This window comes from Barbus barbus, assembly GCF_936440315.1.
Source record: "Barbus barbus genome assembly, chromosome: 47".
Lineage (NCBI taxonomy): Eukaryota > Metazoa > Chordata > Actinopteri > Cypriniformes > Cyprinidae > Barbus > Barbus barbus.
The window spans coordinates 22,380,609-22,393,857 of record NC_136725.1 but is presented as its reverse complement, the minus strand read 5'-3'; the positions used below and the strand labels follow the sequence as shown (position 1 = coordinate 22,393,857).

The following is a 13,249-nucleotide window of genomic DNA, read 5'->3' as shown; positions in this document are numbered from 1 at the left end:
TACTTTTGCAATGTACTTATTTAAATTTTTTATTTTTAATAAATTATGAAGTTCTGTTTTTGCTTTGTCAGTATGGTGTATGGAGTGTAGATTGATGTGGAAATAAAAGTAATTTAAAGCAGTTTAACATAATGTTGCAACATAAAATGTAAAAAAAATAAATAAAAAAAAAAAAAATATATATATATATATATATATATATATATATATATATATATATGTATGTATGTATTGGAACAGTAAAGACAAAATTGCTCTGTTGGCACAAAAATCGCTCCATAGTCAAGACAATTACAAATATGATTCGAATATGAATATGAGACAAAGCTACAGAATGTCACATTTTATTATTAGCCGTTTCAACACAAACATGTTTTACCAAATAAAAAGAGCAGCAGTTTTAGAGTTCATCCCACTCATTGATGAGAGCATAAGTATTGGGACAGTTGAACATAAGGCAGATATAAAAGATTAAAAGCTATTATTTAGTTTCAGATCCCTTGCACACAATCACAGCAGTGAGTCTGTGACCCATAGACATCACCAGACTCTTGCTCTCATCCTTTGAAATACTTTTCCCAGCCTTTAATGCAGCCAATTCCAATTGTTGCTTGTTTTGGGGAGTTTCTGCCTTTACTCTCCTCTTCAGCTGGTGAAATTCATGTTCAATCAGATTTAAATCTGGAGATTGACTTGGGCAATCTAAGACTTTCCATTTCTTTGCTCTTATAAATTCCTTGACTGAACTGGCAGGGTGTTTTGGGTCATTGTCCTGATGCAATATGAAGCACTTCCCCATGAATCTGGTGCCATTTTCTTGAATATTGGTAGGCAAGATGGTTTTGTACCCTTCCAAATTCATTCTGCTACTGTCATCATACATTAAGTCATCAGTAAAGTTGAGAGGGCCTGTTCCAGAGACAGCCATGCATGCCCATGCCATGACACCACCTCCACCATGCTTTACAGATGAGGCTGTATGCTTGGGATCATTTGCAGTTCCCTTTTTTCTCCACATTTTTGCTTTCCCATCACTTAGATAAAGGTTCATCTTTGTCTCATCGGTCCATAAACACAGTTCCAAAACTCTTCTGGCTCACCTTTGTGCTTTTTTGTAAACTCTAATCTTGCCTTTCTATGTTTGGTGCTGGTCAGAGGTTTGCATCTTGCTGTGTAGCATCTGTAATTCTGTGTCAAAGTCTCCTGAGGACAGTAGATTGTCAGAGCATCACCCCAGCTTTCTGGAAGTTGTTGGCGATTTTACAGACACGTCTTTTAGGATTCATTTTCACAGTTTTTATGATTTGTCTGTCATCAACTACTGTGGTTTTCTCAGCCGATCAGGTAGTTGTTGGTTGCTGGTGTCGCTGGTGGTTTCCAAACTCTTGATTTCTCCATGCCCTTTGTTTTTGCTGTAGCTCTAATTGACTTCCTCTTTTCTTTTATCATCCAAATTGCTTGCTTTTCTCTCAAAGTCAGCTCCCTCATCTTCATCCTGGTTTGTGTGTGTCATCATCGAATGCAAGATTCAGAAAACAGAAGTAATGGATATAACTGATACGACACATTCCCTGCTTTTAATATCTGAAGAATTAATGCAAAAGGACACAGCTGATCACTTAGAAACTTATGCTCACATCAGATAGAGGGATGAAACTCTAAAAGTGCTGAACTTCTTAGCTGGTAAAACATGTATGTGTTGAAGCGGCTAATAATAAAATGTGACATTCTGTAGTTTTGTCTCATATTAATCTTTTAATCATATTTGTAAGTTTCTTGACTCCACAGCCAAAAGAGCAATTTTGTCTTTACTGTTCCAATACTTTTGGAGGGCACTGTATATATATTACAATAAAAAACTGTCATTTTAATTTGTAATAATATTTCATAATATATCTTTTAGTAATGTTCTTTTAAGACTCTTTTTGGAAAACAAAGTCTTACTGATCACAAACTTTTGAACAAAACTTTTTTGATATTTAGTTTATCTTTTAATGATTTCTTTAATCAGTTTTCAGTCGAAATACAAATTAGATTTTCTTTTTCTTTTTTTTTACTAAAAACAAATTTGCAAATTCAAACATGCAAACTGAAGGCAATAAAATAAAAAGGCAAATCTAATCCTCCAGTCTATGTGCAAGAAATCATTAGGTAAAATGCAGATTAATTGATTTTCCTTCTTTATGGATTTTTATTGATCTGTATAATACACAAAACCACCATTACTTTTACAGTACACTAAAAGATGCATACAAATGTTGAAGGGTTAGTTCACCCAAAAATGAAAATTATCCTGTGCTTTACTCACCCTCAAAGCATCCTTGGTGTATGTGACTTTCTTCTTTCAGACAAATCCAATCAGAGTTATATTAAAAATTCTCCTGGCCCCTCCAAGCCTTTCAATGTTGCAAGCGGGTGTTTGTTATCAACAGTTCAGCAGACGTGAAATAAAGCACGCTCATCCGTAATAAGATGTGTCTCACATGGCTCCGGGGGGTGAATAAAGGCTTCCTGTAGCGAATCCATGGGTTTTTGTAAGATAAATATCCATATTTCAAATGTAATAAACAGTTTTTTCTCACTTCCGCTGACTGTGGTACACACAAGTCATTCCGGTGGATGACGTAGGCATCGTGCGCACACCTCTGAGAAATGCAGAAGCAAAGGAAACAAAGTTTCCTTCCTTTTAGCAAAGGAAAGCCAGTCTGCTATTCGCTTATATCGAAATCCTCCGACATTTTTCTTTACAAATCCTCGTTTTGTGCTTCTAATTCATGACCGGCGTTTTTTGTTTTGTTCTCTCTCCGCATTCGTCACTAATCACGCAACGCCTCCGTCCTATGACGTCATCCGCCAGAACGGTTTCCACGTACCACAGTCAGCGGAAGTGAGAAAAAAGTGTTTATTACGTTTGAAATATGGATATTTATCTTACAAAAATGCATGGATTGGCTGCAGGAGGCCTTTATTCACCCCCTGGAGCCATGTGAGGGACATTTTATTAAAGATGCATGCACTTTATTTCACGTCTTCTGAACTGTTGACAACAAACACCCGCTTGCCCCCATTGAAAGGCTTGGAGGGCCCAGGACAATTTTTTATATTACTCTGATTGGATTTGTCTGAAAGAAGAAAGTCACATACAGCTAGGAAGCTTTGAGGGTGAGTAAAACACAGGCTAATTTTCATTTCTGAGAGAATTAACCCTTTAAGGTTTGACTTCATCTGTGTCTTTAGAATACAGACCACAGAACTCACTCTGTTCCCTCAATCCTCTGCTTCCCACAATTCTCCTGTTCCTCCCTCACTGTCACTCGCAGGGTTCAGTATCATTCGTCCGACCGTTTGTCAATCACCTCCATCTGTCCAGACTACAGCCTGAAGATCACAAGGCTTGCGCTGGACCAGTCCAAGTAACTCATCGCTCGTCTCTCCCTCTGTCTCTTTTTGTTTAACATGTTTTTGGACTTTATTTTCTCTCATGTCCATTTTATACTATCAGTTAATCGGGTTTGTTTTCATAATTTAGTTTTTCATGATCATTTCCCACCATCTTTCTGATCCGTAGAGCTATACAGTTTGTATTTGCTATTGTACCTTTAAGACTTATATATGTAAATGACTTGGATGGATGGATGGACAGACAGAACGATAGATAGATAGATAGATAGATAGATAGATAGATAGATAGATAGATAGATAGATAGATAGATAGATAGGTAGGTAGGTAGGTAGGTAGGTAGGTAGGTAGGTAGATAGGCAAGGCAAGTTTATTTATACAGCACATTTCATACACAATGGTAATTCAAGGTGCTTTACATAAAAGGAAGTCAAATAATCATAATAATAATCACAACAATAAAACCAGAAATTTAAAAATGTTTAAAATTATTTAAAATGAATTTAGAACAGTTAGAAATAAAAATTATACATAAAACACAGTACAGTGCCGTCAGTTCAGACGTAGCACAGTGCTCATTCAACAAATGCACAGTTAAACAGATGAGTTTTGAGTCTGGATTTAAATGTGGCTAATGTTTTAGCACATCTGATCTCTTCTGGAAGCTGGTTCCAACTGCGGGCGACATAATAGCTAAAAGCAGACTCCCCTTGTTTTGTGTGAACCCTTGGTATTTCTGACTCGATCCTAATGATCTGAGTGGTCTGTTAGGTTTATATTCAGTGAGCATCAGTGTTGGGAGTAATGCGTTACAAAAGTAATGCATTACAGTAACGGATTACTTTTTGCTGTAACGCAGTAGTGTGAGGCATTACTAATCAATTTTCAGTAATATTTTACTCTGTACATGTTCAGTAACGCTTGCGTTATAACACATTTTTAGCCCAAAATTAAATGTAAATTTTTTTTTTTTTTTTTTTTTATTCGGGCCTGTTTTAGGCTTCTACTTATCGATATATTTTAGACATCCATCAATTATTGATGAAAAAAATAGCCGCGATGGTGGAAACAACATGAGTCCTTGCTGCCGCGACTGTCAAGAGCTGCTCGATGATGCTTAGTGACCCGCAGCAGCAGCGATCGCTCGAGCCGTCAGCTCAGCTTAAGAGTTCTGCGTTCAAATACACGCAATAACGCAAAAGCCCCAACAAAAGTAATTATCATGAATGTGTCCGGGGGAAATAGTAAGGTTTTGCCATCTTCTCATTAGACGCGCCTTTGGAGAGAAGTGCATCTTCACGGATAATAAATATATTAAAGAGTTTTCGTTTTTATTTATTTCGTTAAGTAGTAATTTAAAGCTTTCTATAGATATATTTATCATGTCTCTGAGGCATGTATTTGCTGTCTTTCGGTTCATTGTTGTGAAGCGCTCCTGTTCAAGATAAAAGCGCAATGTTTTGTTGATATTGTGAGTGCACACAAATAAAAGTAGACCCTTTACAGTTCCGAATTATGTATTACTCTTATGAGCAAAAATACGGCGTAAGTTGTTTCCATTGAAAAAAATTGCAATTGATTGCGCTGGTGCCTCCATGTCCTGCGCTTTAGCTTCCACTCTCCGCACAAGCTACTGGATGCAGCGCACATTTATCTAGGTTTAACATTTATAAACGTTAAATGTTATATATATATATATATATAACATTGTTATATGCTTGAACTGTTTTAGAATAGGCCTATAGATTTTATTTTAGGCAAGTCGTGATGATTTGAGAAGGCTAAATTGATCAAACATAAGCTATGATCAGCCTGCCGGTCTGCTGCTGGCCGCTTGGTCATTACTTTAAGAAAGAAAAAACTTATTTAATGAACAAAAAATGCTCCAAACGTTTTTCTAAATTAACTTAATTAAAAAAAACGAAATATAAACACTTTGCCATTGCATACAAAACTGAACTATTTTAATAGCTGAAAATGAGCCGTTTTGGGAGAAGGAAAAAAAAAAAGACTGGCTCGGGTCGGTAATTCTGATAAGCTGTCGGGCCGGGCTAGGGCCTAAATTTGAGGCCGGTGCAGGGCTCTAGCACATTTTGTCATTTTGGAATGTTAAGTTCTACTTCTGTAGTTATTTTGGTGAAAGTAACTCAAACGTAATACACGTAATATTGTAAGGTAAGGAATTACTTTTAAAAAACAGCAACAAGTAATATATAATGTAATAAAGTTTGGAAGTAACTTGCTCAACACTGGTGAGCATATCTGCAATGTATTTAGGTCCTAGGCCATTGAGTGATTTATAAACGAATAAAAGTACTTTCAAATCAATCCTAAATGTAACTGGAAGCCAGTGTAAGAACCTGAGGACTGGTGCGATATGCTCAGATTTTCTGGTTCTAGTAAGAATCCTGGCAGCAGCATTCTGGATAAGCTGCAGCTGTCTAATGTTCTTCTTTGGAAGACCGATGGATGGATGGATGGATGGATGGATGGATGGATGGATGGATGGATGGATGGACGGATGGATGGATGGACGGATGGACAGATAGAACGATGGATGTTATGGATGGAAAGACAAACAGAACGATAGATAGATAGATGAATGCATGGATGGATGGTTGGATGGATGGATGGATGATAGACAGACAGAACGATAGATGGATGGATAGACAGAATGATAGAATGAACGATAGATAGACAGAGATAGATAGATGGATGGATGGATAGATAGACAGAATGGTAGACAGAACGATAGATAGAGCGAGAGAACGATAGATGGATGGATGGATACACAGCATGATAGTTAGACAGACAGACAGACAAGATAGATAGATAGATAGATAGATAGATAGATAGATAGATAGATAGATAGATAGATAGATAGATAGATAGATATTTCTGTAAGGGCAGATCTGGTTGTGCGGTGTATTTACTCACTTGTTTCCATCTTATGCTGATGGCGCAGGTCCCTCGAGCTTTTCTTCGCCACAAACCAAGGCCCCTGGAGCGGAGAGCACCTGAACAACAAATCCCCCCGTCTGTCTCGCAAGTTCTCCGCACCTCCGCCCGTCTCCATCCCCTCGCGCACCTCTTCCCCCATCCACTCACGGAAGCTGTCCCTCAGCTCTCCTGTGAGCTGTAAGGGTGGAGCTCTGGACCTGTCGACGGCCACTTCTTCTGCGGCCAGCAGCCCGACGTCTTCCTACACCCCCGTCATCACCTCCCCTCCACCCACCTGCACCAGGGCCCCTCTGGACCTCAGCCGGGGCCCCAGCTCCCCCGAGCTCAGCCCCTCCACCCCAGAGGAGAGCGGGGAGCTGCCGCGTATCGACGCCTTCTGTGGGAAGCTGCGACGGAGTATTCGACGAGGTGAGTGTCGTTCTGGGTCCTCTAACGTTCAGCTGCGAATTCACTTCATACTGGATGGATGATGAATGGGTTAGAAAATCACACGTGTGACCCTGGAGCACAAAACCAGTCATAAGTGGCACGGGTATATTTGTAGCTGTAGCCAAAAATACATTTTATGGGTCAAAATGATCGATTTTTCTTTTATGCCAAAAATCATTAGGATATTAAAGGGATAGTTCACCCAAAAATGAAAATTCTGTCATTAATTACACACCCTCATGTCGTTCCAAACCTGTAAGACCTTCATTCACCTTCGGAACACAAATTAAGATATTTTGATGAATTCCAAAAGCTCTCTGACCCTCCCATAGACAGCAAGGATCCTAACACAATCAAGGTCCACAAACATAGCAAGGACATCTTTAAAATAATCCATGTGACTTCAGTGGTTCATCTGTAATTTTATGAAGCTATGAAAATACTTTTTGTGCGCAAAGAAAACAAAAATAACGACTTTATTCAACAATTCGTCTCCTCCGCATCACCCTGGCACCATTTTGGAGAGTATCACGTGATTCATGACCCATTTTATTCCCCAAGTGTTTGAAAAAGCAGACTTTATGGCCAGGTGCAATAGTGTGATAGTGAAGATTGATAGATACATGACTGATGTTGTATGATGTTCCTGACAGCTGTACTGGACTCAGTATCATTGGATAAGTTCATTCCTGAGACACCCACATCCAGTGATTCAGGAGACATGGCTCCATGCCGTTCACCGTCCACCCCGCGACACCTCCGCTACCGAGTGCCTGCAGGTACTGCCTTTCTCAATCTTATTTTTTCATTGATTATTTTAGCAGACTGTAAGCATTGGGTTATGAATTATACATATTGTACACTTCAGTAGTGTTTTTCGCTGAAGTTAGTCGAGGTTTCCTAAACTTCATCATTTTTAAAAACCAAATTAAACAGGGTTTTTTATACTTTACCTTTACTTCAAATGTTTGGACACATTTAACTGGAATATTATCCTGGAATTTTATCATGACAAAAAACATGTTTAACATGTTTTTTTTCTTGTTAAAGGAAAACATTCCATTTTATAATTTTGTCCCCTGAACATTCCGAAATGTAACATTTAAAAAAAAACTAAAACTAAAATGTTTTAGAAGAAACGCGTTCCATGAAGGATGTACTGTATAAAGACTGTTTTTGTGCTGAAGTTTTGAGAACATCTGAACAATTCTATTAATGTTACTGAAAGAATGTTTGTTTGTACCTTTGAGAGAACATTTCCAGAATGTTGTTCAAAGTTCTGAGAATGTTCCCTGTTAGCTGGATTAAACTCATGTTTCAAAACTAGAAAATCTAATTTCCCATGATACTTGTTTTCTCTGGTCGTGTCCTCATAGGTCAGTCTCCCGATAGCTCCCGCTGTGCCGTGTCCCCCGCGTCCGCCTTCGCCATCGCCACCGCCGCAGCTGGACACAGCAGCCCGCAAGGTTAGAGACAATGATGGGGTCGGACAGCTGCCCTCGCCGCTGAAACAGATCTCCCATCGGGTCTTGGTTGAGTTGTGACACAGCTCTGGGGAGTCTTTTTCGTCCTCATCTAACAGAAATCTCCTACTGTCTCTCGTTCAGGATTTACCAACCCTGAGAAATCCTACGACAAGGAGTTCCTCATCCGCCGGGCCGCCACCAACAGGGTGCTCAACGTCTTGCGCCACTGGATTTCCAAACATTCGCAGGTTTGTTGACTTTACATCATTACTTTACATAACTAATAGATATCACCATATGTTTTCATCAATTGCTTTGTATTAGAGGTTTCCTTAAATGTTGTTGCAATGTTGCATTATCTAATTAAATAAGCACTAATTTATAATTCCAGAACATGAATCTGAACATTGGATAAAGCCAGGTTCAAAATCCTTATATCATTTTGTTGACATTTAGCCAAGGGGATTTTAGATTTCTGTTTTTAAAAATGTAATATTATATAAAAAGATAGTTTCTCATCTCACCATAAATTAGAAAATGCTTTCAACAGACAGAAAAAAATAAATTTTCACCATATTTTTTTTTTAATAAAATGTTAAATTATATACATAGCCATAGCCAAGCTTTGAAAATTAGTGAGGTCCAGGGTATGGGTTAAATAATTGTGCTATAAAAACCCCTACAAATACAACTCATTATATACACTATAAACACTTTAAAAGAAACAGGCATGTAGATGTTTGTGAACGATATTTTCTCTGTAAATCATATTTATTGCATTAAAATTCATTAATACTTTACTATGGGGTGGATAATTTTATCAGTTGCTTATTCATGCAGCAATACATATTACTGTTATAGATTTCATTAATAATAATTGCTGTATAGATGATAACTTTTGTCTAGTACTCTTATAAATGGTTTTAGCATGATTTTGTGAAAATTTTACTACTATACTGAATGACATAGCATAGACTTCTTCATGGCTAGTGTTTGCATAAGCTATTTCATTTCATTCTGTAACCTGTTCTACAGATCTGTGTACTTCAATGCTACTGTTTTTGACCGCGTTGATAATGTTTCTGACAGATAATATCATGATATTTTTTGGAGTTTCCCTTACCGAATGTGCTATCCTGTCGGCAATAACCTGTCAATGGGCTTTTTTGATTGCTGTTGAAGTGCCGGTGATGCAGTGTTGCCAGATATTGCTATTAACACAAACAAAATCCGAAAAATAAATAAAAAAATGAACAGAAATTTTCAAATGTTTTGCAGATAAGATAAAGATATCGCTGACCCTAAACTGCAACTTCCCACTTTATTAACTTTCTAAAGTGTCAAATTAAGTGGAAAAGACAAGTCTTATAATAGCTGGATCTGGTTGTGCCCGTGCCTTCACACACAACTCTCTCAAGACTCATTTTCATTCCACGGACGCTAAACATTCTTGCAAACTGTCTAAACCGTTTACATGCAGACATTCATATGAGGAGTTTTAAACAGCAAATAAGTCATTCAGAGAACAAATTTTATTTTTGAACATGAAACATTTACAGAGGTCCGGACCTCATAGCTGGCTGTGGGCCAAATTCCTCTGTAAAAGCTTTCAGAACATAGTTATGAATAAGACGGTATATGCAAGTGGTAAAATATATACACACACAAATAGATCAACCCCCGGTTTCACAGACAAGGCTTAAGCCTAGTCCTAGACTAAAATCTAAGTCTGAGCTGTTTCAACTGAAAGAGATTCATTCTGACTGATCTTAAAATATAACGGTGCCTTTGTTTTGCCTCTAGATTCACACCAGTAATGTTTTTGTCTAAATGCGTTTATAAAAATTACTTATGTCCTAATTGAATTATGGCCTAATCCTGGTTTAGTTTAAGCCCTGTATGTGAAACCAGGCCAAAGTGTAATAAAATAAACACTTTGTATTTTGGATGTTTTCTTTCCACTAATCTGAAGACAGACATATGAAAGCTTGTCTCAGCCACAGAATTAAAAAAAAGTTAAAAAGTTAATTTCTATCTCACAGTTATGACTTACAAGAATTAGAAGTACTATAAGATATGAAGAAAAGTCAAAATTGTGAGAGAAAAACACAATTGAGAGAAATGTCAGAATTATTAGATTTTTTAAAAATTGTGAGATGTAAACAGAATTCTGTGGGGGGGGGGGGGGGGGGGGGTAGTGGAAATTGCAATATGTAAACTCACAATTACAAGTTTATAACTTGCAACTGCAAGATATAAACTCACAATTCTGAAAAGAGAAAATTAGAAAAAAAAATTTATTCAGTTTTTAGGTCTCATTTCTAAATGGATTTCTCCATTTACTCTAAATCTTTAGAATCAAATACATATTTTACAAACTCTTTTGCATAGCGAAGACACTGAGAAATGTTTCTCAAGCTTGTTAAATAGTTCCATATTAAAACAATATATAAAAGGGCTATATAAATGAAATTGTCTTTCACATTTACTCAAAATTCTCTTATATGGAAAACGAAATGTTTATATATTTAAATCCACTATTGTTTGAATTTTTGGTATTGGTAAGATTTTTTTTTATTTATTTAAGACATTTTAATTTAATACTTTTATTCATCAAGGATGCATACAGTAAGATTGGGCAAAAGTGTCAGTAAAGACATTTATAATGTTAAAGTAATTACATTTTAAATAGTTAAAATACTATTTTTAAATAAATGCTGTTGCACTATTCATCAAAGTATCCTATTACTATACAGAAATATGAAGCAGCACAACTGTTTTCAACATTGATAACCAGAAATGTTTCTTAAGCAGCAAATCAGCATATTAGAATGATTTCTGAAGGATCATGTGACACTGAAGACTGGAGTATGATGCTAAAAATTAAGCTTTGATCACAGAAATCAATTGCATTTAAAAAAATTAATAAAATAGTTATTTGAAATTGTATTTTTGATCAAATACATGCTGCCTTGGTGAGCAGAAGAGACTTCTTTCAAAAACATTAATACATCTTACTGACCCCAAACTTCTGGACAGCAGTTACATTAAATTAATTTAACCTGTGCACGCACACAAACACCATTTTTGAATCAACTTTGTAAAAATCCATGCATCAGCGAAAGTTGCATGAGCAAAATTCATGTCCGTTTTTCAGAAATAAAAACAGACGGTCATGTTTACGCTCATGGAGTGCATGAATTACAGGAACATGCTCCCTGAAGCACTGTGTTTGTGTTTGTCTATGCAGGACTTTGAGATGAACGCAGAGCTGACGATGGCTGTGATCGCTCTGCTGGAGGAGGTGCTGCGAGATCCAGATCTTCTGCCGCAGGAGAGGAAGGCTGCAGTTAACATACTGAGGTGATGCCCTCTCCACTGGAGAACATATTATCTGTCAATCAGACTGCATTTGTGTGCTTCAGCTGCATGAGTGATAAATCTTTAAAGATCTGAGAGAATTAGTTTGATGTCTCACTGAAAAATGGGATAGTTCACCCTGACCTTAAGGATCATTAAGGATCTTAACCATTAAGGATCTGTTTGATTATTTCATGATGCTATTTTTTAAAGATAACTTATGACAGATTTGTAAAATCATTAGCATATTACTTAATAATTTGTGAATGTATAGTCATGTTTTGTAAATTATTAGTTCATCATTAGCTAATTACTTGTACATGACTTGTAAATGAATTAACAAAACATACACAAATTATTAGCATATCACTTATTAATTGCTTATGAATGTTTTGTAAATGATTAGTTCATCATTAACTAATCACTTAAAAATGACTTACAACAGTGAGTTGAAGCACTTACACTAGCATTCAAAAGTTAAATGTTGGTAAGATTTAATTTATTTGATCAAAAATGCAGTAAAAACAGTAACATTGTGAAATATTATTACAACTTAAAATAAACTGTTTTCTATTTGAATATATTTAAAAATGCAATTTATTCCTGTGATGAAAAGCTGAATTATCAGCATCATTAATTCAGTGTCACATGATCCTTCAGAATGCTGAAAACAGTTACTATTTTTTTGTAAAAACCATGATACATTTTTTGAGGATTATTTAAAGGGGTCATCGGATGCCCATTTTCCACAAGTTGATACGATTCTTTAGGGTCTTAATGAAACGTCTGTAACATAGCTTGGTTAAAATTTCTCAATGGTTGTGTAAAACAACACCCTTTTTACCCTGTCAAAAACAGCTCTGTCTACAGCAAGCTGTTTTCTTGCATGTCGCTTTAAATGCAAATGAGCTCTGCTCACCCCACCCCTCTCTTCTTCAGAGCCACTCTCTGAGAGACGGTAAACTTTAGCCGCATACATCGTGAAACTTGCTAACCAGCACATTATTAGGAAAGGCGATTTGCAAAGATTCATTAAAAAAACCTTACACTCACTTCTTCTGGAGGTGAAGCTGGATCACGAATGATTCACGCAAAGATAGATGTATTTAGGCAGATCGGTGGGGGTGCATTCCCTTAAAAAACAAACGTACTCCACTGCGTCTTCAGCTGCTGAGATGTCGGGAGTAAATGACAACTGCTATGTTCATTATTACATCCAACAACAAAACATCTCAATCGCTTAGGAGACATTCTTGTCTACATCTGCTCCGGCGGTGAAGCAATGGCGGACTGTTGACAGCTCACTCAGGGCGGGTCTAAGGTTAAACGCTAGTGTCAATCAACAATCGTGGGAGGGGCCTGTCAGTGTGATGAATTTGAGAAAGGGGAAATGATTTAACGAGATTAAAAAACACTGGGTGGATCTTTATCATTATAAGGTGGTTGTGTACACACACTGCCAACACATATTTCAGTTCTAACAGCGTGTAAAAGTGCATTTCGCATCTAATGACCCGTTTAATTACTAGAAAGTTCAAAAGAACAGCATTTATTTGAAATGGATTTTGTAATATTATAAATGTCTAACGCCCAGAACTTTTGAAAGGCAAAATTTGGGAGGAAATCTATGGAA

The 13,249-nt window shown here is 36.9% G+C and overlaps 1 protein-coding gene across 1 annotated transcript in view; it reads left to right on the top strand.

The window, feature by feature from the left end:
- Positions 1 to 13,249, top strand: part of LOC306865751 (ras-specific guanine nucleotide-releasing factor 2-like) — a 61,854-nt gene that overhangs the window by 42,499 nt on the left and 6,106 nt on the right. The window contains exons 15-20 of the mRNA XM_079410520.1: positions 3,321 to 3,413; positions 6,366 to 6,769; positions 7,444 to 7,569; positions 8,167 to 8,256; positions 8,398 to 8,504; positions 11,507 to 11,619. Of these exons, the coding sequence (XP_079266646.1) occupies positions 3,321 to 3,413; positions 6,366 to 6,769; positions 7,444 to 7,569; positions 8,167 to 8,256; positions 8,398 to 8,504; positions 11,507 to 11,619 (933 nt within the window). The remainder of the gene's footprint in view (positions 1 to 3,320; positions 3,414 to 6,365; positions 6,770 to 7,443; positions 7,570 to 8,166; positions 8,257 to 8,397; positions 8,505 to 11,506; positions 11,620 to 13,249) is intronic.